This window comes from Scomber japonicus, chromosome 12 (assembly GCF_027409825.1).
Source record: "Scomber japonicus isolate fScoJap1 chromosome 12, fScoJap1.pri, whole genome shotgun sequence".
Taxonomy (NCBI): Eukaryota; Metazoa; Chordata; class Actinopteri; order Scombriformes; family Scombridae; genus Scomber; species Scomber japonicus.
Window position 1 is genome coordinate 17,568,497 of NC_070589.1, and position 24,257 is coordinate 17,592,753.

General features: G+C 38.6%; 1 protein-coding gene across 1 annotated transcript in view; it reads right to left on the reverse strand.

Annotated features, from left to right (window-relative positions):
- tnr (tenascin R (restrictin, janusin)) overlaps positions 1–4,517 on the reverse strand; it is a 126,455-nt gene extending 121,938 nt beyond the window's left edge. Inside the window, exon 1 of the mRNA XM_053330721.1 lies at positions 4,448–4,517. Coding sequence (XP_053186696.1) covers positions 4,448–4,517 — 70 coding nt within the window. The remainder of the gene's footprint in view (positions 1–4,447) is intronic.
- Between the last annotated feature and the right edge of the window lie 19,740 nt (positions 4,518–24,257).

The window sequence follows — 24,257 nt, forward strand, 5'->3', positions numbered from 1 at the left end:
GTGTGTATTGTAGAGCGAGTATTACAGGACATGACCTTTCCTGTTGCACAAGGCACTGGTTTTGTGAGCTCTTCTCTTCATCCTAATTAGACTGCCATATTGTTCCAGCACCTAGAAATACAATCATTGTTTGGTCAAGTTCAAGTGTTTATTAAGCTTAGCTTTGAAGTGCCTGTGTCACATACCATATGTAAATATATAGTGCACACATACTGTATACATTATACGTGCTGTAGCTGCTATCAATTCCCCTGAGTGGTTTCAGCTCAACCTGGAGTCAAACTGTAAAGCTCCATACTCAAGATTCACCCTGGGAGATATTTACAACGAAAATGGCAGCAGTTTTCATTGAGTTCGCAGCTACAATCTACGTGCATTAAGCATCTGATTTACGAAGAGAGCAGCTCATTATGCAGTAAACTCCTGGACTGCACCAGGGAAAGCCCTCCAGAGGCACTGGCAGCACTGGAGTGTCTATGAAATCACCAAGCTCAGAAGAATGAAAAAAACACAGTGATCTTGGTTTCAATAAGCAATTACTTTGGCCACAGTTCAGCTCTACCTGAGATAAACCTTTAAATATTAGTCAAAATGATAGAATGTTAAATGCACTTAAATGTCTCAACAAAAGAAAAAATGTAGTTGTGGCTTGTAGTCATTTTACTTTTAATCAGTATTTCACATTTAAATGTTATGAACAAACCAAAAACTCCCTGTTCACTGTTAATTTGTGTTACAGTAATAAGATATTATGATTGTTATTAATATCATCATTAAGTAATTTTTCTTTCAAATAAGGGTGTTAAATACAAACCTATATTTAATGTACATTTATTTTCCCCAGTACAATCTTCAGTGTGGCTCTATTTTTACCAGTGGACTTCATGCAATAAGGAGAGCAGCGCCTTGCAAGCATTTACAAGCTGCGACTCTGTGCCTGCAAAACAAACACAACAGCCCTTGTATATCTGGCCTTCAGCTTATATTCAGCATATGCGAGGTGTAAAGTGCGATGATCTGTTTATTCATGTATTTATGTCTTTTCCTTGGTGTCATTGCAAGATCAGGTTGGAATGTGAATTATACATTTATGTATCCCTTATCAACTGTAAAAACAAACACACAGCAAAGACAAGCTGCAGCTGACCTGGATATTTTGAGGACAGAGAGAAAGTGCTCTGAGAGAGCGTGACTGTGCATAAAAATACTGGAAGAATAAACAAAGAATTCAAATCTAGGGCGACATGATGGGATGTTTTTTTAGTTGAATTCTTCATCAACATTCAGATGATTTAAAGAAATGAAGACAGGTACAATTATAAATAACTCCAAATAAGAAACAAAAACAAAGAATATCAAGGAAGATGAATTGCAAAGATGAAGTTTCTTTTTAAGTGCACAAATTGCTCTATGCAGTTGAAATTGGAACTTAAACAGTGTCAGCGTGCATCTCTTTTTCTATTTGTACACGTGCATATTCGTTTTGTTGTTTTCTGATGAAGGTAAACAATCTTTTTGTAGATTTATAAGAATGTAATGAGTGTCATCTGTTGTTCTGTTGCATTTAAGATGGCACTGTGCCCAGGAAATCTGTTGGTGAATGTCTCCGTCCCTTTGTTTAGTTAATTTATAAAAGATGAAGAGAAGTTGCTAGAATGACTCAGAGAGACAAAGACATAAATAAGGGAATTTACAGATGGTGATTATAAATTATGAACTCCATTACAGAGAGACAGAGAGGGAATATCTGACAGTGCTGACATGTATCCAGTCGCATCTGCTGTCACAGCAGACAGTGCCTTTGGTGAGACAGTGAGGAAGTGAAGCTCTGTGTGTGTGTGTGTGTGTGTGTGTGTGTGTGTGTGTGTCTGCGTGTGTGTGTGTGTGTGTGTGTGTGTGTGTGTGTGTGTGTGTGTGTGTGTGTGTGTGTGTGTGTGGTTGGGGGATTACTACTTTCACATCTTTCAATTCATCACATCATTCATTTCTGGGGACATCCAACAGCTTGGGGGAGAGACTGACTTAACAGGAGAGGGAGATGAGAGAATCACAAGGGTGTGGGAGGTGACACAAAGACAAAAACAAAAGATAAAAAGAAGAGAAGATGGTTGGTTGATTTTCATACCATCCAAATCTCTGAAAACAGAAAAACACAGCGACATGTATCGCAATTGTCAGACAGCCCTCCTCTGGCTCCTCCTCACCACCTTAAAAATGAAGGAGTCGCCAGCTGCATGTACAGCGTGTGTTTGATAGCTGCCAAAATCACTGCAAAGCATGCTGATGCTCACCCACACAGATACACATGGTTCATGTCACAGATATGATAATATATACATCCTATATTTGTCACACAGTAGAGAGAACAAAAGAAGGAACAGTAAGCTCACATACACACAGCAGCAGCAAGATATAAAGGAGACTGACCACTAAGCAGTTATTAATGAATATTCTGGGTCTTTACATGTTTTGCAATGTAATAATGAGAGAATAAAACAGCTGATTCATAATTGAATAACTTGGGCACAAAACTTCATTTTAAAAAGTGGAAGAATCCACTACTGCAACTATGAACAAAAACTTAATTTAAACTTTTTTGTGATGGATACATTTGAAATCATCTAAATATCCAATTCCCAATTTAATTATCTTAAAGCTCTATTCAATCCTTTTTATCATAATGAGTCATCATCTTCTCAGGGAGGACATGGGCTCACGCTGTAACAGTTCAGATGAGAAATGTTAGAAAAGTCTACTTTCTCTGGTGGGTGGATTTATTACTGTCGTTACCCGGATCATTCACACAGAAGTGCACCGGCACACTGATGTAATTGCCAATTTCCAGATTGAACTGATTGCAAATGATAAAACTTTTGAATCAAATAGCAAGTAATGAGGATCACATTACCTTTTTTGTCAGTAATAAGCCCAACACTGATTGTGTGAGGGTAAGGAGTGCAGCAGGTGCAGCAAGGTGTTACAGCTTATTTTCTGATATTATGGGATGTGTTATGTGATGAGCTGCTGATTATGCTGCAGATCAGCCACAACAGCATATGCTGAAACTTTAGCATTTAAATGCCAATACACTTCTAAGATTCTCTCATTTTTACTGAGAAATAAAACAAACCAGATAGACAGCTTGTCTTACATCAGTATTTCAGTTGCTTTCATTTGATCTTTTCATCTTTCTCAAATCCCCGACCCACCCCTCTTCCTCTCACTAAGATGACATAGTGCACCCAAAATGTCACAGGAGCTAAAAGTATTGCACTATGCATATTTCCCCGGCCAGCTCCAGACCTTCTGTCAGACGTCAAACTTCTCAGCTATTTGTCCTCATTATAGTACAGCCTCTGACTGCCCACCTTAATTCCCCCGCCTGTCTCTCAGGGGGCTCTTTTCCACCTCTGCCTGGCATGACTCATTTTTACGACCGCCACTTTGGCCCCCATCGGCCTGGGCCGCCAATGCTTTAAACCCAGCTAGGCGAGTAAATCTGCCAGCTTTAATTAAAGTAGCTTCTTTTGTAGCGCTTTCTCTCCCTCTTGTCCACAGTGACATAATGGTGCTGGGAACCTACCTCAGAAGAGCTGACTCAAAAAGACTGACCCTTGGAAAAATGGAGGTGTGTTGCATTATTTTATGATGAGTTAGCGAGAAATAAGCCACATCTCATCCTATCTCCTCATCTCCATGTTTTGACCTGGTTTCCTGAGTGAAAAGATAATTATGGCGGTCGCAGATAGAAGTTCGACTGATAAGAAATGACTCCACATAATATAAATTTAAAATGTGCAACAGAAATCAATGGGCAGAAAAAAACTTCTACATGAAGCACTTTAGCATGAGAATCAGTTTCTCAGTGTGTGAACTGACAAATAACGCCCTTGTTATCTTTCAAGGTCAACCTTTGTTGGAGAAATAATGATTTGTGAAGCGGAATCAATGAGGCTCATTCAAACCATTTTCCTTCAGTATTGTTCAGGGACTAACTTTGGTGCCATTGATTAGCTGATTTATAGCTTGCATCTCTTATGGGCTCACAGTGAATCTCCAACCTCTCATTATAGGAGGACAGCGGGGGAAGGGAGAGGAGAGCAGAGGAGAGGAGAGAGTGTTTAAAGAAGTCTGATGCGTTTACAATGTTTTAATTCATCTATTATGCTTACAAAGCAATTTCTGCTTTTGTATGCAGAAACACCACTATAAGGACAAGTCTGCTGTGAGGCTATTTTGGCTCACTGTAGGATTGCAGGTCACATGACCCTTACTAGTTTAGTTTACTAGTTTTTCCCATACTTAATAATTACAAAGGGATTTGCTTTAAATATCTGAGCATTTCAAACACCCTGAAATCACGTTTTAGTGTCATCATTCAAAGCATTGAGTCCAATAACATTAAAAAAAGTCTTGAAGAGCCGTATCAGAAACATTACTTTCATGCCTTTCGTGTTTGGAGCCAGCAGGAAGTCAGCCACCTTAGCCAGCGCATGTCTCTGATGAGTGTGCTCCATGGGCCCAAAAAGCACATAAACCACAGGAAGCCTGAAGAAAGTGTTTCACCATATGTGCTCAATGAGCACCAACACTATGTCTTAAACTGGCACAAAAATATGAGCATTTTTTAAATATTCCTGGGCTCATGTCAAACACGCTGCTCTGAAGCACTGATTGCACAGCCTCATCTATCCTCCTCCATCCTCCCTTCTTTCTCTGCACTCTCCTCTCTGTTCTTCTCCTGGCTCTACCTCATTCCTCCTCCTCTTTGCTTATTTCTCTTCTTTCTTCCACTCATGAAACAGGCACTAGCCACTTCTTTCTTTCTTTCTTCTCTTATTTCCTCTTCTTTCTTATCTGTGCCCCTGAAGGGGTTGTCTGTCTCCTAACCAGCTGAAGCAAGCCTTCTGCTGGTCTGCGCCTGGCCCCTATTATCAGAGCATGACAAGGAGCCGCAGTGTCGGCTTGTCAGCCTAATAAACATCCTTTATGGCACCCGCCTGTGTGTTTTTTGAGGGAAGTCAGTCAGCCACCAAGCAGTGGACCATTGATTTCATAGATGACGTACTGTACTTAGACTTCCACCCGTCTATTGTGCAGTGGACAGGCTGCAATTGTCTTTGCCATGCACAACCATGCTTTTGTCACTCATACTTCTAGACACTTTCCATCCAGTGTCAGACATAGTTATAGAGAGAGAGGCAAAAGAGGAAACAATGGAGAGGATTTAAAAAGTCTCCAATACAGGTCAAGTATGGCACTTTGACTTTGAACATTTAATCACAGACTGCCTTTTCAAACCTTAACACACAGAGTTTCTGTAGTCTTTGTTTTGCAGGTCCAGGTCAAGATTTTCATATTGCCTCTTTCTCCCTAACCTTATTCTTACTTGCTCTTAGTGCAGAATGGGTGAGGGGGGTCACACACTGTTTCAACAAACCATTCAATCACACAATCTCACTTTTTTCCTTTTCTGAGTAGTTGTCCATATTAAGCTGTTAAGGACAAAGCTGAGAGTGAAAAAAAGACGAGAGCTTAAACCAAGAGAAGTGTGAGAGGATCCACCATCTCTGAGAATAACTGAATCACCAGTTCAGCACCATGGACAGCAACATTTCTTAACTAACAATCGAGGAGCAGAAGTGGAGCAAGCAGGCCTCAACTCTACACTAAAATCAAAATGTGCCTCTTTAACCTTTGTCCATTCACTTTGTCCATAAATATTCATAACAGGTGAGGAGGCAGATATGTCAACTTAGCAAGCAAGCAGCGTAGGCTCAGCCAGAGAGTGCATTAATATGAAACACAGGTGTGGAACATTATAAAATATTCATCTATTACTTCACATAGCATGGACAAGACATGCGATATTTTGTTTTCTGTTACGGAACAGTAAACAGAACAATTGATGTTTTGTTTTTTTCCCCACATCGTTTATAATAACTATTTGTCAAGCCTTTGGTCTGTTTTTTTTTACTGTTATTGTGTTTGATAGTAAAGAAAAAAGTCTCTCAGCTATAAGCATAATTTCTTTTGAAGCCAGTGCCTAAATTTATTGAATGTTCACAGAGCTTGTATATTGATCTGTGATCAGTAACAAAATGGTCACCTTGGACATCTCAGTTACAACAACCTGAATGACAAAAATTATTATATATCACTTATATCTCTGAGACAGTTTGATAAATACAACTTCAGAAAGGCCATTAGGGCGAGGGTAAGCTACTTTGTGTTATCAACAACCTATCAGGAACAAGCGAGCGGAGGTCACATTCAGTCTAATGCAGCTTTGATTGTATTTCCTATCTTCTGAATTGGCCGTCTGTCACGATACAATGCAATCAGCAATGCAGGAAAAACAGCATTACACAGCTTTGTGAAGCAATGGCAGTAAAGCAGGAAAACCTGCCAACCCGTAAAACTGTCAAAGCGACCTTCACTTACCCTCAGTATTGATGGTCCAATCATATAGAGAATATGAATTAGTACCTTCAGGGATTTCTTAAAATGGGGCATAATTCTTTGATATGTCTGAAGAAAGAAGTATAAATCATGTTATGACTTTATAGCATCGCCCAGAGAGCAGGAGAAGATGAATTTCAAAAACATGTTTTCCTCACTCCTCCCAACTGTATAAAACGTTGTGGTCAGAATAGTGATTAGAACACTGACTTCAATACAAAACACATAAAAAGTAAATATGTCCTGTCTTTTTTCCCCCCTTTCTGACAACTACAACAAATCACATGATTTGTATGGATTGACCATTTCCGAATATAAATTGATGTTGAAGTGCTGGTCAGCATCTCAAGCACTAATCTTCAAGCAGCACCAGAGAATTTGGGCTCCCCTGGGAGAAACACAACAGCTCTGGGCCAATGTTTCCCCCGCCACCACCAACACCACGCCTTGAAGGCACCACTGTGCAGAGCATTTAATGTCTCCACTGTTGCTCCAAAACCATCTGCCTGCATAGCTGAATGTCACATGCTTAAAAAGTTTTTTTACAACACATCCAGTGACTCATCATGTTTTGATATGTGTGGTAAACATCTTAAAAAAATAGGTGAAAAAAAAACTATCACACTTTCCTCAGAACCTCAAAATTGAAGTCTAAATGTAACAATTATTTCCTACACTGCACATACACACATACGCTTACTTTTTTGAACGTACAGCTGAGCAAAAGTAAACAATCAGACAAATTCTGACAAAGAGGCAGAGATACTTAAAACAGGCCAGAAATGTGTTCATATGTTTATATATTTAACCTAGGATGCTATGAAAGTACATATTATCATCCACATCTGAATACAGAGAAACACTGAAATTTATAAAAGATGAAATCTAAGTTTTGCTAACAGTAGAGCTGTGTGATGTGAAAAGCAAACAGAAGTTAAAGTCCAAACACTTTGTGAATTTTGTTTCTTTTTTTTTTTCTTTGCCTTGCATTAGATGATCCGCCCCACGCTGTAGGAAAGCATTATAAAAAACTCTGCCAGTGGCTCTGCTCTCTCTCCCCCTTTGTTCAACTTTCTATTCACCGTCTTTTGCTTTTCCAACTATAAATAGATGTCAGTGTCCATTACTGTTTCTGGACTCCTAAAAGACCCTGTTGTACTTTCCAAGCTCTCTGCGTCCATCAGTATCTCTCCTTTCAGACTGGATGTACCCTACAACTATAATGTTATTATATTATTTTGAGCTCCCTGCTTTTAGGCAGTGTCTCAAATGCCAGAGTTGAAGAAATGCTACTTTCTTTTGACAGATGGCAATAATGTAAAATACAGAATTAGCTTTTAGTGGAGTAAAACATGAAAAAACTAAAACTATGTTCCTTAAAGATTTATTTAAAAGTTAGTGAGCATAAAAAAGATGGTAATGTTTTTGTTGGCCTAAATTACTCATTTGTTGATTGTGTAATTACTCATTGAGAAGCTACAGTAGGGCTGCTACAGCTATTATTTGTAATAAAGTTACCAGAACCAGGTTTTATCTTAAAACATTTTATTCAGTTTAATTACAAGCCAAAGAAGGGATAAATTCTATCATCATTTAAAAAAAAAAGAAAATATAGAAACAGCTAGCCAGTCTTTGTCCAAAGGTAACTAAAGTTCACAAATTAACATTGTATATCTTGTTTTTTTGTAGGACGTCTTCTTGGAGTCCCCTGAAGTTCTGTCAATTCAATATAATCCCATTAAACACCCTTTATTAGAAACGCTGCTTTGTAAGACTAACAGACTGTCGACTACCTTTTTTGTATGCAGACTGTATGAGAGATGTAAGGGTGACCAATTACTGAATTACAAAGTTTTATTAGGAGCAAAAACTCTATAAACGTAGCTACCGTATGTCGAAAAAGGTCATGAGCAATTTGGGGCTTTTCATCTGCTCCAATATTATGTATTTATTTTTGGGGGGAGGTGTAAAGGTGACTGCTTTTCTGATATTTATTGTGCCATTGTGAATGGATGGCAAACAATGAGACTGCATGGCACACTACAACTCAAAACCATTTGATTCATCTCCTGCACAAAGAGGATCTCTTATGACTTGTATAATGAGCTTGATTTTGTGGTATGAAAGAAAAGACCAGGCCATGACAACAAAGGACATACATTAGAGTGTTTGAAAGAGGAGAAGAAAAAAGGGGAATGGCGACTGAAATGGAAAATCAGAGAGGCTTATGTGGACTGCAGTGCATATATTTACTGTAATTGAATGAGTCTCAATATGTTGATGCATTATGTATGATTATAAGGCACAGGGATTGAATGTAAATAAGTAAATAAAATATGGGAGACAGGAAATGAAGTACATGCATTACTTGTCACAACACAAATATCAGGCAGTGAGAAAATTGCACACACACAAATATAGTCATGTAAATGTTTTGTGTACAGTAAATTTGTATTTTGACACTTTTGTCAGTGCTGGCGGTCGAGTGTGACAGTGTGGTAATCACATTGACAGGAGCTGGGTATTGGATTTAATTAAAATACATAATTGATGACATATTTATCTATACAGTGTACTAGAAACCCTATTTACACTTTATACAGTATGTATGTCAAATATAGACACACACACACATTTACAGGTGTGCGCACACACATGGAAAAACACAGTCCCTCTGAGCCTGCCATGAGTGCAGAGGTGCTTGCTTGCTCATCAACTCAGGACTGGAACACAGAATTGCTGTCAAGAAAAGGCACAGCACAGTTGGTGGGGACTAACACATTTCTATTGTTTCTGCCAGATGTAAAGTAGCACAGCAGCACAGCAACAACTGTTCATTTATGTATAACAGGAACACAACGTATTTTGTCTCAAGCTCACCATGTATTTTGTATGCATGTCTTTCAGCAAAGACGCACTGTCTGTGCTTTTTTTTGTGTGTGTTACCCATAGCTGCCAGGTAGAAATGAAGCAATGACTGCAACGATCCTTCCCGACAAGTTCCCCAATCACAATCTAGGAGCTTTGCCAGATATTCTGTCAGTCCTGATCAAGGTTTTCTTTGATGGAAGCTACTGTTCTCTTGTGTAATGGCATCACTTTGCAAACTGTATTACACTGTTCACTAACTGTATTACACTCTCACTATCTAAAAAAAATCAACATTTCTACACTTTTGGGTTGTTTTGAGAGAGGTAAAGCCTTGAAATAAACAGCTCTTCTCTACACATACAGTACAGATACATGTATATGTTTGTTACACCATATGTTTTGTTAGATAATAGAAAACATCATGACTTGAACTAGATATTGATTGAAATCAGATTGATCATGATTTTAACATTGTCACTGCAAAGAGGCTCAATCTTCTTCATCTTCTTTTTTAAAAATATATCATTTAAACTTCATCAATGTGCAAAAATTGGAAAACCACCAACTTTGTCTGTAATGGTTGTAGTGTATACTAGCTGGCAACAAAAGTGTTAATTTATCATTTAGAAATGAAGCTTTTCAGCAAGAAAAACAGGACATTCTAAATGGACATGTTGGGCCTGATGTACTAAAGGTCTGCGTGTGTAAAAACGTGTGCTAACTTGACGACACCTGCAAAAAATGTGCAAGCTGATCTACTAACTAACTAACTGCGTCTATAAATAATACCTTTGAAAGGCAGGTATTAACCGGCCGATCACTGCGCACAGATGACTTCTGTTACTATGGAGAGGAGGAGACGGAGGCACAATGACAGAATACACACAGGACAGATTTTTTCCAAACTCTCCATTCAGACACGCAAAACCCTCATTTAAATACTGCTGTCTCCACAATGTTGCACCTCCTTTCATTTATGCAGTTTTTCTGAGTAGCTGACCTGCAAAACGCACACAAACGAAACACTATTTATTACTTTAGTACCCTTTATTTGGGATCTTAGTAAATCAGGCCCTTTGAGTCATGTTATGAAGAAAACATGGTTAAATTTTTGCTTTCAAAAACTAAACATAAATGCAACCCTGACTGATTTTTACAGTCTGACGTGTCTTCACTAGCATGCAAGCAATGTGTCTGAAATGTGTCAGGCAGATGTTTAGAGATTTTGATGTTCTCTTCTGTAACAGGTGACTCATCACTGACCAGCAATCTGTCACTAAAAGCAATCAGTCAACTGTTTGAAAAGAGTCCCAGATGTACATCCTCCTTAAATTTACAGCAGCTTGATGAATGGCTTGTTTGACTTTGTTAAACTAGAGTTTTATTGATTTGAAGTGTTGATTTATTGATTGGCAGGATGATTAACGAGCATAGGGGTCTAATCGGGTTAAGTTTTCTTTCAGCTCTTGTTGAAGAAAATCTCAAATACTATAAAATATTGCTTCATCTCTTTTTTAAATAACCTAACCCAAGAACAGAATGTTAAGCCACGCAAAATGACAACTACATGTATGCTAACAAGGCCTGAGTTAATGAAGACAGAACTTGAAAGGTACCTTCGCTTGTTCAAAGTTTGTGCAATCAATCAATTTGTCAGAGAAAGTGGCGAGATGCCACTTTAATCAAAGGCTGCATATTTCATTTTGAAACCATACACTTCATATCCTGTGTGAAAATTAGATGACCAAATCCTGGAGCTGTTCCACCGACTGTGATTAAGGGATCATCTCTGTTGACACACTGACAGCAGGTCAATTTTATGGGCAATATGGGCACATATTCTGGTGCAGATAGAGCTGCTGTGGTTACCGCATTACTACAACCACGTCACACCAACCGCAGAGTCCAGCTAAACACTGCTTCACCACTGAGTGAGTGGCTCGACTGATGGGGCATTAATTATTCTCTCAGGCTTGACATAAAGAATGACGTGCCTGCCGAATGCTGACCAATATTCCTGCTGCAAAGTCAGCCTCTTAATGACAACACTGAAATCTACAGTCCTCATTGCAGATTCATGAGAGTTATGATAGCATTTCCTCAGTTCCTGTTTTTATTGAGTCCTTTATTTATTACACTCATTTATTGTTTGTGTGTGGATGGGGAGGGTGTATTGGTGGTGGTGGGGTTATCGTATTGTTTTTTATTGTGTAAAGCCCTTTGTGTTACATTGCATTTGTATGAAAAGTGCTATGCAAATAAAGTCAAATTGATTGATTGATTGAATAAAGATATACGTTTAGATTATAGAGCCCATAAAGAATGGACTACTACAGGAATAAATGCATTAATAAAATGTTTTTCCAAACATGAGACTTTTTTTCTTTTGTCTCTGAAAAAGGGATCTAGACAATTATTTGTTCACAATATCAGATCTTCTTTTTAAATGAATACTGGTGTAAAACCGACTCCTACACAAATTGTTAAACATGCTGTTTGTAGCCTTAATGTTGCTAAGCTAGTGAGTGTATTAAAGTTTGGTTAGTCCACTTTAACCTACAGGAGTTTCTGAAGGCTCATATAATGTGTTTTTCTGCCATGGAGGAAATAAATTCATGATAGGTGAAAACGAGTTTAAAGATTCTTCTGAAAAAGAATACGTCAAGCTGCCAAATACCACTGTGACAGATGGTGAGGAGCTCTAAAAGACAAATAAGCAGTCTTATAAATGCAAATTGCCGTAGAAAATAATTTTTGTCCACTTCCAAAAGCCTAGTAGGAGCGAGTGTGATAGTTTGTAACGATACTATAAGGTACGTTAGATTCAAAAAGTCATTTTTCAAAAACAGGTATTGTTAAAAGGGCGGTTGTCTTACAATCATGGTCACCCTATATAAAGGAAAATGCTGTATTTAGGAACCAATCATTTTATAACATCTGGGGTTTACTTTTACAACGATTTGAATGACAAACACTGACACATGCCAGCTCTGGGTGTAGAGTGTAAAACAAAATGCAGTTTGACTACTATTCACTGTCACAGAGCAGCTTCAGTGTTTTATTTGTTCATTATATTGTACTACACTTTAAAATATCTGGCAGAGTTTTTGGTTCAAGCACATTCCAATCACACAATTGGACCCAATCATCCATTATTCACATCATTACAAAAGCCCCATCAAATCAACCACATTGCACTTGGCTCAAACCTCCCACAAAGGCAAGAGGATGTACTGCAGAGCAACACGGACTCTGGCCACACGTGGATCCTCTGAGAGCAGCATAAGATCAATGAGAATGCTTCTTTTTTTTTTAAACAGCAGGGTTGTCCTCCAGCCAGAGGGAAAAATGATCTATGTTGATCTCATTAGCCCCCTATGATGACAGACGTACGACCAAATGATTAATGGCCAGCTGGAGAAACAGGAGAATTATTGACATGACCTTTAGGGGTGCCTCTGTTCAGGAGCGAATGAACCGACACTTCCCCTGAAATGATCCACTTTGACATTTCCATCTTTTTCTCTTTTGCCTCCCCTCTCTATCTTCAGCTCTCTCTTTCTCTCTATCGCTATGTCTTGAAAGCAGTTCAGAAAACTCATAACCCAATATTATCTGCCCTTCTCGTTTTGTATTTTAGAATATGAAGTTAATCTGCTAGAAGAGGAAGAGGAATTGATATTATTCTCTGTATTACAGTAGTCTGACGGTCTTATTCTGTATTCATAATGTCTACAAAAGTGTTAAATTCACCTTTAATGAAATCATGGTTCAATAGTTATCTGCCAATTGGATTTTATGGACACATCCTTTGCAGAAAAAAGTCAAAGTCAATAACGGTAGACAGTGTCATCTCAGATGATGAGGTTTTAATGATGGGGAGCCATCCAGTCACCTTTCCACAACCCCCAGAGATAAAAGACCACCGATGGTGTGCAGGAACGTGAAGGAATTAATTCAACATTTTGCGTGTGTGTGTTTGTGTGTGTGTGGAGGATTCAGTGAAGTGTGGGGTAGGTGATGTAGATAAGGAGTCAAAAAGAAAAAAAAACGAAGGCGTGTGAGGAGGAAACACAGGAAGGAGGGAGCACATAAGAAGACAATTTGTGAGCTACTACTCCTATCTTTACTCTATATTTCCATTATGTACAAGGCAAAAAACGGTGCAAAAAGGGCACAGAACTGTGAGGGAGAGGTAATGAAAAAGACAAAGAAGTGGAGAGGGTGAGGGAAAAAAAGTGAGTGGAGGAGAAGGGATGAAAATAGAATGATGCAGAGGAAAATGGCATGCATGGAGGGGGAAAGAGACAGATGGCAGATAGAAGGGCCAAAAGACCAGCGAAGATGAAGATGAGTAAATGGCAAGCGGCATTAATGAAGGAGGAGTGGAGGGTGGGAACATTCACTGATCGGTGCCGTTACAAAGCTCTACGATTAATTGGTTTGAACGAACACAGATGTTTGCATTTTTAGCCTTAGGCTTTTGCTTACCTCCCCACTTGCTTCTCCGGCAGTCCAGATCATAATCGATCGAGGGAGCTGCTGCACTATTCATTTAGCTCACTGTGAACATCCTGACTTGCCAGCCTCAATTGGAGGGACTCAAGAGAACCAGAGTCATTGATTTGACTTTCTCCATAGACAGTGCATGAAGTATTTTTAATTCAATATGTGAGAAACACACACAGAGAAATAAATAAGCAGGACATGTTTTATCCTTTTGAATATTTATATAACATGTATGTAACATGTATTGTTTGTTTGTATATGGCCATGTCTTTGAAACAATACTAAAATTGCACAGATGTACACTTGCAAAACCATCTTGATTTAATCTTAAGATACTGCTGATTTAAAAATAAAAAAATAGAAAATAAGAGCTGATGTGCATTTTGATATGAGACAAATATGATTACTACAACTCTCATGCAGAGCCTGTAGCATCACTTCACCAGTGAGGAAATGTCAAGGTTACAAAGAAAAGGTCTAGCATATCAAGGGTTTGGATGAAGTTTTGCTCCACCTCTCTGCACCACCAGTAAAAAACATTAATAGTACAGAGAGAATAAAATAATAGAATAGAATGCAATAGATAGAATAATGTAATTAAATAAAGAACAATTGCAGAGCAGAGACACTGCCCAGTCTCTTAACCAGCCTTGAGGGCGCCCAGGGGGTCGAGTGGTTAGAGCGCATGCCACGTACGCAGCCGACCCCAGTTCGAGTCCTGGCCGGAGGTCCTTTGCTGCATGTCACACAACCCCCCCCCCACCCCTCCCCTCTCCTGTTTCCTGTCTGTCTACTGTTAAAAAAAGGTGTCTGTGCCAAAAAAATCTTTAAAAAAAAACAGCCTTGAGAATAATTCAGTCAAAATATCAAAAGTTTGTGCAAAATTGTTTCATGGTTAGACCAGCTCAGAATATTCAACTTTTCATTGATGATCCTTCTTTAATGCAAAATGTATACTATGTATGTGCACGTTGTTTTTCGATTATACATTATATTGTTTAATCATCAACATGAGGAACACAGCATATTATAACACCTACATCACACAACAATAATCTATCCCTTAAGGGTCCGAACTGAAGGAATGTTTTAGACCATTAACTACAAATTGAGTATACTTTACATTATTGTTACACAGTTTTGTCAAGCAGAGTTTTTTTAGATTGATTTCCTCCCTTCCAGGCAGCTGCTTGTAGTTTGTTTCAGTATGTTTCTATGTTGAGGTTTGACAAATAAAACATTTCTGTCTTTTATTTTAAATTTAGAAATCATTTTCTGGTCCTGCAGCAAGTAAGAATGAGATTTAAGATTCTCAAAGTATTGCGTTCAAGGACAAATGGAAAATAGTCCTTTCAGAATCACAAAAAAATCAAAGCTTGAAAAGACAGACATTTATAATATTGTTTTATTGCCAGGAGTAAGTGTGATTTATTATACGGCTGTAAACTTTATTTGAAGTGTATTTTTATTAAGCTATTCTCATGTCCAGCCTCCCAGAGGCCATTGTCTTTATTGACAAGGGATACGGGAGTGATATGTCTTATCCTTCAATATAATGGGAGGCCTGGGGCTTCTTGGTGTGCTCTGTCGGCTTGGACACGCACCGTAATATTTCAGGTGTCGTGAAATTGAGTGCAGGTCCCAGCTGTGTCATATCTCTGTCTTTCCATACATCTTTATTTTCTCTTTCTCATACACCATTAAATAGAGATGCCACTGAAGCAATATGACAACAAAGCATGGAGGACTTGGTTTCATCTGCTCAGCCCTGAGCAGTGCAGCTTGATCCAGTGAGAGCTTTTATTTTCAAAATGGCTCTAAGAGCAAGTGTTGCTGTAGATACACTGTGAGGCCTTTGAAAAGAGCCAAGATAAATTAACTCACAGTGGTTAGTTGTGTACTCTCAGCAATCCTTAATCGAAGCTTCACTATATGTCAATACTTCTTTGAGAAGTTGCTTTTTTTCTTTTTCTATTTTGCTTAGATTTGCTTTGACTCCACAGCCTTGTGTCTCTGGAGGTTAAGGGCTTTTTGAGACAAGATTGCAATCTCACTGAGAAATAGAGTCATGGAAGGTGGGAAGTGCAACTGAAAGATTCCTCCTCCATGAAATCCAATAACAAGGAAAAGAAATGCAAGAGAAACAACAAAGACAAGACAAGTCTGACAATGCCTGTGGATGAAAAAGCACCCACTTTTAAAGAAAACTACTACACTAAATATAATATAATATAAAACTGTACAACACTATACATCTAAATGTTGCATGGTAACAAGACAATTCATGCTATAAAGCACTGTGGTTATGTTTAAACCAGGTCATTTAAATTCCAGGTATTCTGATGATGGTTTGGAAAACGCCTTGAGAGTGAATATGTGGCAGTGAGGCCAAACAAACCATTGTGTCTTGTTGTTTTGATAAAGAAAACAGTCAGGGGGCTACTCATGCTGAGCCAGGTCATGAGCACCCACGCACAAAATAATTTTCCATACAAGCATGGTAAAAGGCATTAAAACCTTGATGACATGACTAAAGCTTTTCCTTTACCAATTCATTTGGGCTGCTGCTTCTTGTTCCACATCTCAATTTCTACATCTCCTTTATATCTTGTTGCAAAGACTATTGTAATAAACAATACACTAACAAAGTACAGCTAATCTCAGTGGGGGGGAAAACCATTTAACATCAGCAGTAACTCAATATAGCTCTGATACAGCTGTGGTAAAGCTCTCAGCAAACAAGTAGATTTCTATCAATGACATCAATTAAAAACAGCTATGTTCAGGTGCCTGGGAAATGCAGACATCACCACTAACATGAAAACGTCTACATAGAGAATTAAGTACAGAACACAAACCCATTGGATGTCTACTGCTGAACAGATGCCAGCTACAAATTGGATTTTTAATCATAAAAATCTAAAATTCTTATCATTTTAAATTTATCACAACTGAACAAAGTTTAATTTAAATAAATCCAGCCAATAATGTGCATTCATCACTCATACTTGCTATGACAAACAACAAATGAAGAAGTGTGCACTGTGTTGATGGAGCCGATAAATGGCTTGTCTTGCTCCTGTGAAAGGTCAGAGCTTTTATTATTAACAGCATCGCCTCTTTGTCATAGCCCGGTGATACTGACCTTGCACATGCCCCAATACCTGTGAGTGTACTGGTCTTCATTTTATCTATAAACAAACATTACTGCAGGTTCAAAACATGTTCACACATGCTTGCACACACATATCACATACACACACACAGAAACACACAAGCACACCATAAAACACAAAGTAGCTCGCAGGCCACTGGAGTGACCTTGGTCTAGATTAACAAAGGTCCTGGAGGAGCAGACCTCATTTATAAATCCTCTGAGAGATCCACAGTGTATTTTTGTTATTCTTCATGAGTATAATAGTATACATGGTGAAAACTGTCATATTCCCTACAAAAATAATGGAAATAACATAAAAGAAAGATGTAGATCCACTCAATACATTAATTAGCTTAATAAAGTGCACACAACTCAAGAACAAAGGTCCTAGAAAAGGGTCCCAATCACAATGCACTTTAAAATCTATCTTCCACCTTATTCTGTAATATATGTGTTTTTAAACAACCAACCTGCCTGTACCTCAACCCTAGGAACAGACATGACCATGAAACCAGACAGGTGAGGAGGGGTCATGTCACAAATCCTAAACCTAGAACAAATGCCATGAAAAAAACTGTTATATATAGAGCCATTTTCCAGTGGAATAAGTTGCAATACTATTATTCAAGCTGCAAGTAAAGAACGTTTTAAAAAGCATCTAAAAAGGTTATTCTTGGATAGAGGCCAGCAAAATATTTAATATGTATCATTGTGATACTAATGATGTAAGCTGGTTTTAGTGGAATTGTACCGGGTTTGTAGTCTTTTCACTGTTTTAACTGGGGGGGGGGGGGGTAATGAGACTCTATTTATGCACTTATGTTATATTGTAATTGTAATTGTAATTGGTTGTATTTATTTTAACATGGACCCCAGGAAGAGTAGCTGTTGCCTGGGTAACAGCTAATGGGGATCCAAATAATCTAAACTGAGTTTCAGTGAAAAAAATTATTGTTGGGTTGTCAGTTTAGTCGGATGAATGAAAATATTTTTTTTAAAACCCAGGAAGTTTAAACTTTTAGATAAAAAGTTTTTTATCTGATACTATCTGCAATAAAAGTCTAACCCTTAACGGTGCACAAGTGTGCGTGCTGTGCAGTTATTAGATTGGGATCAACTCTTGCTCTCAGACCACTTCTATTATCTGCAATTATTCATCTTTAAGAAAATGTTCCAGAAAGGAATGAAATTAAATGTTTGAATTGGTTGATGTAGTGTGGAATAATTTTGTGAATGTACTTTGCCTGTGAGGTATCATTATGCTTATTTAGTAACAGTTCACTGTGGAAAGGTTTTCAATGAATAAAAGTTTAATGTGTATTCCATTTTGTGGCAACATTAACAAGTTGTGGGGTTAAAGAGAGGATAAATGGCGAAGATGTTTATGAGTGATTTTAGCACATAAACCTGGGAAACAAATATTCCAGTCCACCAATGGCTTATAAAGAAAGAGGGTGGTTTCAATGAAGTCATCAAAGGACATCAAAAGGACAGTCTCACTGCAAAGCTTGAGCAAAAGAAAATGAATAACAATTATCTTGTGGTATAAAAACACGCTCCAAAATCACATTACAGTTAAGTTAAACGCCACAGATGTTTGCCTTTCAATCACCTCATACATACACTTCCCCGATTAGATCTAAATCAGGATCACTAATGGCAGTAATACAGTGCCTTGGCTAGATTACTTTGGCTATTTTATGAAAACAAGATATCAATCATTCACGCTGTCCCCATTTTATCTACTGCCACTGGCCACGGATGATGATTCACGATGATGATAATTTGGGGATTTGTCTAATGATACTGCTGAGACAAGCAATCTCGGCAGACTGATGCTGCACCCTGTCATTACGCACAGGGCCACCACAGTTCAGATCTGCAGAATCTTCAATGTCAAAACCCTCTGTGTTGTTTTGATTTGAGACAAAACATGTCCTTGGCGAGTTACGTCCTGCAGAGGCAACCTCTGGATTTATGGGTTGCGTCCAGCTGCCTGCAACACTGAAGAATGGCAAATCAGCATATAAATGACTGCGTTATTGAGAGTGCTAAGAAAAACATCAACCCACAAGTCCATTATATTAATTGGAATCGCCCTCGCCATGGCAGGAAATGGCTCCAGTCGGACTAGGGTCGCATGGTGATAAATGAAAGGCTAGGGTATGAATTTAGCCTTGGCCAATGATATAGCAGAACATGTGAACAACTGCTCCTTTTTGTTTATAGTGACCTTGTAATTAATCAGATGGAGGCAGGGATGAAGGAAAATGTATAGGAGTCAGGGAGGAAGAGGAAGAGGAGGAGGAGGCTGAAGTGGAAAAGAGGGATTAAAGCCCCCTAAGAGAAAACTACACTGGAAAATCCTGAGTAAATACCAGAGTAGTCCACAGTGATACCAAAATGATGTTGATAAAGAGATGAAATATCACAGGGATCAGGGGTTTATCATTTTAAACAGGGGATGTTAAGAGACAAGGGAACTTAGCCTCTGTTTGTTTGTTCTCACACATGGGTAACAATGTTTCTCAAGATTAGTGATAAAAAACATCAGTGGTATCAGGCTCCAGGATGTTGCCGAGCAACTGCTACAATGTTTTTTCAGGACATTTCTGAAACCTGCTTTAACATTTATTTTCAGATATAGAACTAAGTTAAATTGCTAATGCACTGATGATTCATTGATAATGCATTAAAGTTATAATCCTTTGTTTTCATGATATCATAACCCATTTAGGGTCAGCATTTTTAAGCAATAGTTACTCATATCCTGATTGTGTTTTTTGGTGCTCATCCTGATCTGAGTCCTTTACTGTGATATTGAGTATCTGTAAAAAACAAGTCTAACTTAATGCTGGTTCAATATTTGACACATTGAAATAACTGGTGTCTACTAAACTTTCACTACTAACTTTTAACTGTTGAGTGGCAGTCAGGGCTGGCCAAAAATGATGATCTACTTAAATGTAAACCCCACTACTAACTAGGATAATACAGACAGTGTCTTAGTGAGGTGTTGGGCCACCATATGCCTCCTGAACAGCTTCAGTGCACTTTAGCATAGATCCCATAAGTCTCTGAACTCTGCTGGAGGGGTTAACATCATTCTACCAAAAGATATTCGCTCATTTGATGTTTTGACAATAGTGGTGAAGAGCGCTGTCTCCCATAGGTGTTTAGTGATGTCTTTCCTGTAGATCTAAATGCAGATGTCACATTAGTCACTGTTCCTTTCAAAACACCAGCTGGTTGAGAAGTCTTTGTGACTGATTCTCCTGCCCCAACTATGAATCCTCTTTCAAAGTCATTGGATCTTTTCCTCTTGCCATCTTGATCCAAAATCTGAATCAACTGGACCTGCTCAGCATTTTTATACAGAGCATGATTCGATGTTACCTACTTACTTGTACCATGAATTACACCTATGTGGAAGCATCAGCAGTGCTTATGTTTAATGTTTCTTTTGTTCAGGTGTTTCCTTTAATTTGTCACCCGTCTTTACCTTTATATGTCTATAGCATGCATTGCTCAGTCAGATCACCTCCTTTACTTATACCGGCTTTTGTACACATTGCAGTAGCCTGACACCAATAAATATTACCTTCTTTGCATCTTTAAAAGAACATTCCTTTGAGGGTACCGCATCCATTTTCATCAGTTTGTACTTCGCAGACCTCTGCACCTGCTGCTGAACTATATAAAAAGAGTGTTTTCTCTTCTGTCTGCTCACTATCTCGATAAAAGGGGAATATTATGAGGACTCTGTAGTGCTGAGCTGCCGCAAGTAAAACTAGTTCATAATGTAAGACTCCCAATTAGACTTATTTACGTGACTCAGAAACATATAGCATTCATAGCTCTGGTTTCTGTGGGTCTAAATATTCAGGATTGTGGATTAAGTAAACACACAAAAATAAACTCATGTTGTATGCAACAAACCCTAAGGGTTGCTTATTTTGCATCTTCCATCTCAAAATATATTAACTAACAAGGTTAAACATTAAATCATAGCTGATCATTTGCATATGAAGAATTTTGATTTACTTTTGCAATTACAGAAATTAATTCGATGGAATACAGTGACCAGCAGAATAGTAATCAGCCTTAACATATTACTTCTTTTTCATGCTTACTAGTTTTATAGCTGCTCTTAAGCGATGGCACACCATTATTCAAAAGGGCACTGCACAGAGGGAGAGATACAGGTTTATTTAGCAAACATGGGAGATTTATTTCAGCTCCGCACAAAACAGAAATATGGCACAGCTTTATAGCAGAGCCATGATTCAACCATGAGGAAACAAATTCATGCACAATCTGACGCATTACAGGAATGTATAATCAGCTGTGCAAGTCTAGCCACTGATAAATAGGTAGCTCTCTGGGCGCTACAGTAAGTATGACAGTACAGAGATTTGATAGAGAGTATAATACTCATGAATTTGAGTTATTGTCCCTGGAAGTTAAGCAAAATGTCAACTACTGATTAACTCCACAAAGTGCATTTGAGCAGCGCTACAGTAAATCAGTCCATTTTTTATTAAGTCTTACCCAAAGCTGTTAATCCCAAAATCCTAATAATTAAACCACATAATAATTGAAAACTGATATATTAACATTTATCTGTACAGTATAGCAATTTTCTAAATGACATTGCAAACTGCTTTATAATTAGACGGTAAAAGACAGACACTGATTATTTTCAAGACAGAAAATCCTTTTTTTATGAAACAAAACACAATAATAGTAAACACTCTTGTCCTGCGTGGGTCAAAAGTTGTCTAATATGGTGAACTAGGTACAATAAAAAAATTTCACTTAGTGAGTTGGAGTCCGACATCTGAAAGAGTGAAGCAGTGTATCATCTCAGTCAAAATAATGTCCATCAATCTAAATGATGTCCTTACAATTTATAGTATGCACACTTTTTTTAGTATTTGTGGCTTCTTGTGGCTTCCAAACCCCAAACTTTCCCTGTGAGGTATCATTATGCCTGAACCGTGTTTTTGCAGGTATGCAAAATAATTAAACTACCATTTTCATTGAGTAAGCAAAGTGTACCCTCTGAGATTGTTATATTGTGTGTGTGTGTGTGTGTGTGTGTGTGTGTGTGTGTGTGTGTGTGTGTGTGTGTGTAAGTGTGTTGTCCAGTCCAGCCAGGCAGAGTAATGGAGCAGGCCCATCTGGACCTAACACATGGGCCAGGCTGTTCGACCTGTCAGTGGATGAATGTGCTTCTGAGACAGTGCTTTTGTGTGTGTGTGTGTGTGTGTGTGTGTGTGTGTGTGTGTGTGTGTGTGTGTGTGTGTGTGTGTGTGTGTGTGTTTGAACTAGAGACAGAGGCTAAGTGAGCTCAGCTCGAAGCACTGGCTGAAAACCTGCACCTGTTACTGCCTCCAAGATAGTCCAGAGAGCAAGAGTGGAGAAAAAGAGGAGAGATAAACTAAAGGGGGAGTGGAAGTGAGAGAGATCAACAGAGAAAAAGTTAGAGCAAAATGAAGAGATGGAGAGAGAAGCAGTGGGAGGGATGGAGAGAAGAGGGTGTGTTAGTAGCGTGTTGATGGGTTTGTTTGCCTGTCTGTGTACATGCCTCTATCTCTGTGTTGTGTGCTTTGTGGATCACAACAACATGATCAAGGCCTAACTTTATTCTGGTGGCAGCTTTTGGCTGCAGTTGAAAAGACGGATCAATTTGGCTTCTCCCTGCAACGTAGCCCTGCCATGCTGCCCATGACTCTGCAAAACATTCAGCTGCTTGGCAGCACAGAAGGGGCTGGCGGGCACCAAAAGAAACGAATTGTAGCTTTGCAAAATGATGACTCCTGCCCAATGAATGAGCTCATTTTCTGCCCCCTTGCACCATCTCATCTGCATTGGCACAATGTAGCGCTGTGATGTATGCTCCAACATAGAGATATCCAACTTATCAGCAAAAATTATTAGTAATCTCTCTTTGAAATATTCATAAATTCATAGGTCTATAAAACAGTAGGAGTACTAAATAATGACGACTGTTCTCTTATGATTTAAATGTAAATGTCTTTTCACAGGATAAGTTATCTGCAGTTTTCAGGAGTGTGGACTCATTTGAGGATGCAGGGTTCATAAAACTTGAATGGATAGAGAATATCCAGCTAATTTCTCATATCAGGAATACAGCAGCTGACACAAATAGTCAGGATGCACCACCTGTGTAATAGACTTAACAGCCATTAAAAGAGAGCTCCTAAGAGTGATTCACAGTGCTTTTCCAAAGCCAAACACACACACTATATCACCTGCAACAAACCACTGAACTCAGTGTCACAAAGCTCCAGGCTCAGGCTCCAGGCATTCCATGCTAAAATGTAATGAAACTTACACAACCATCTTAGCTGCACTCACAGACACACACATACTTCAACTTAAACATGCACATACACACCTTTTTGTTGGCCCCTTTCCTCACATCAAACACCCTGAGGCAGACTGGCAAAGTGGTGCTGCTCAGGTGAAATGATTTACCTGTTCAACAGGAGGATACGGTTTTGAGAGCCACCATTTTTCACAGAGGGCTGACACCATCACCCCAAAAAGTCACAAAGAGACAAGGTAGCAGCCAGATAGCAAGCATTGCTCATTTCTATGACTGCGTCCAGCTGTATTTTACAATGTTTTTTCTAACATCGTTGGTATAATACATGCAGGTTGAACGCTGGCATAGAACCAGGTAGGTGAACAAAACCGTTAAACTCATGCTATATTCCATATTTAATGATGCTTTCCTCTAAATGTTGGTGACTTTATATCCTGCTAATGCTGTTTTGGTTGTTGAACCTTTATTTGGTGCTATAACTCTGAGAACAGTTTGGCAACAGGCCATAACCATAATCACCAGATCACATCAGATGTCACTCAGCCACTTGCCTCTAGTTATTATTACAGACCTGAGGCCTTTTCCATCCAATTTTAAATACGAGATCATTTCTCATTTTGACAGAGTTCACTGATCAAAATGCCATAACTGCCAGGGCTGTTATATGCCTGGATAATTTGGTGCCAAAGCGAGATGTTCACTTGCACTGCTGAAAAGACTTTTCAGTGTAATTCTTACAATATTTATAATATTTTTATAAACATATATTATAAATAATATTTTGTATGGTGTCCTATGGTATTTTTATGATATCAGTGTCAGTGTGTTTTCAACAAATAGCAGCACTTTAGAGATGAGGGGCAAACATCTGGACGGCCCAATCTAGATTTTGTGGATAGACGC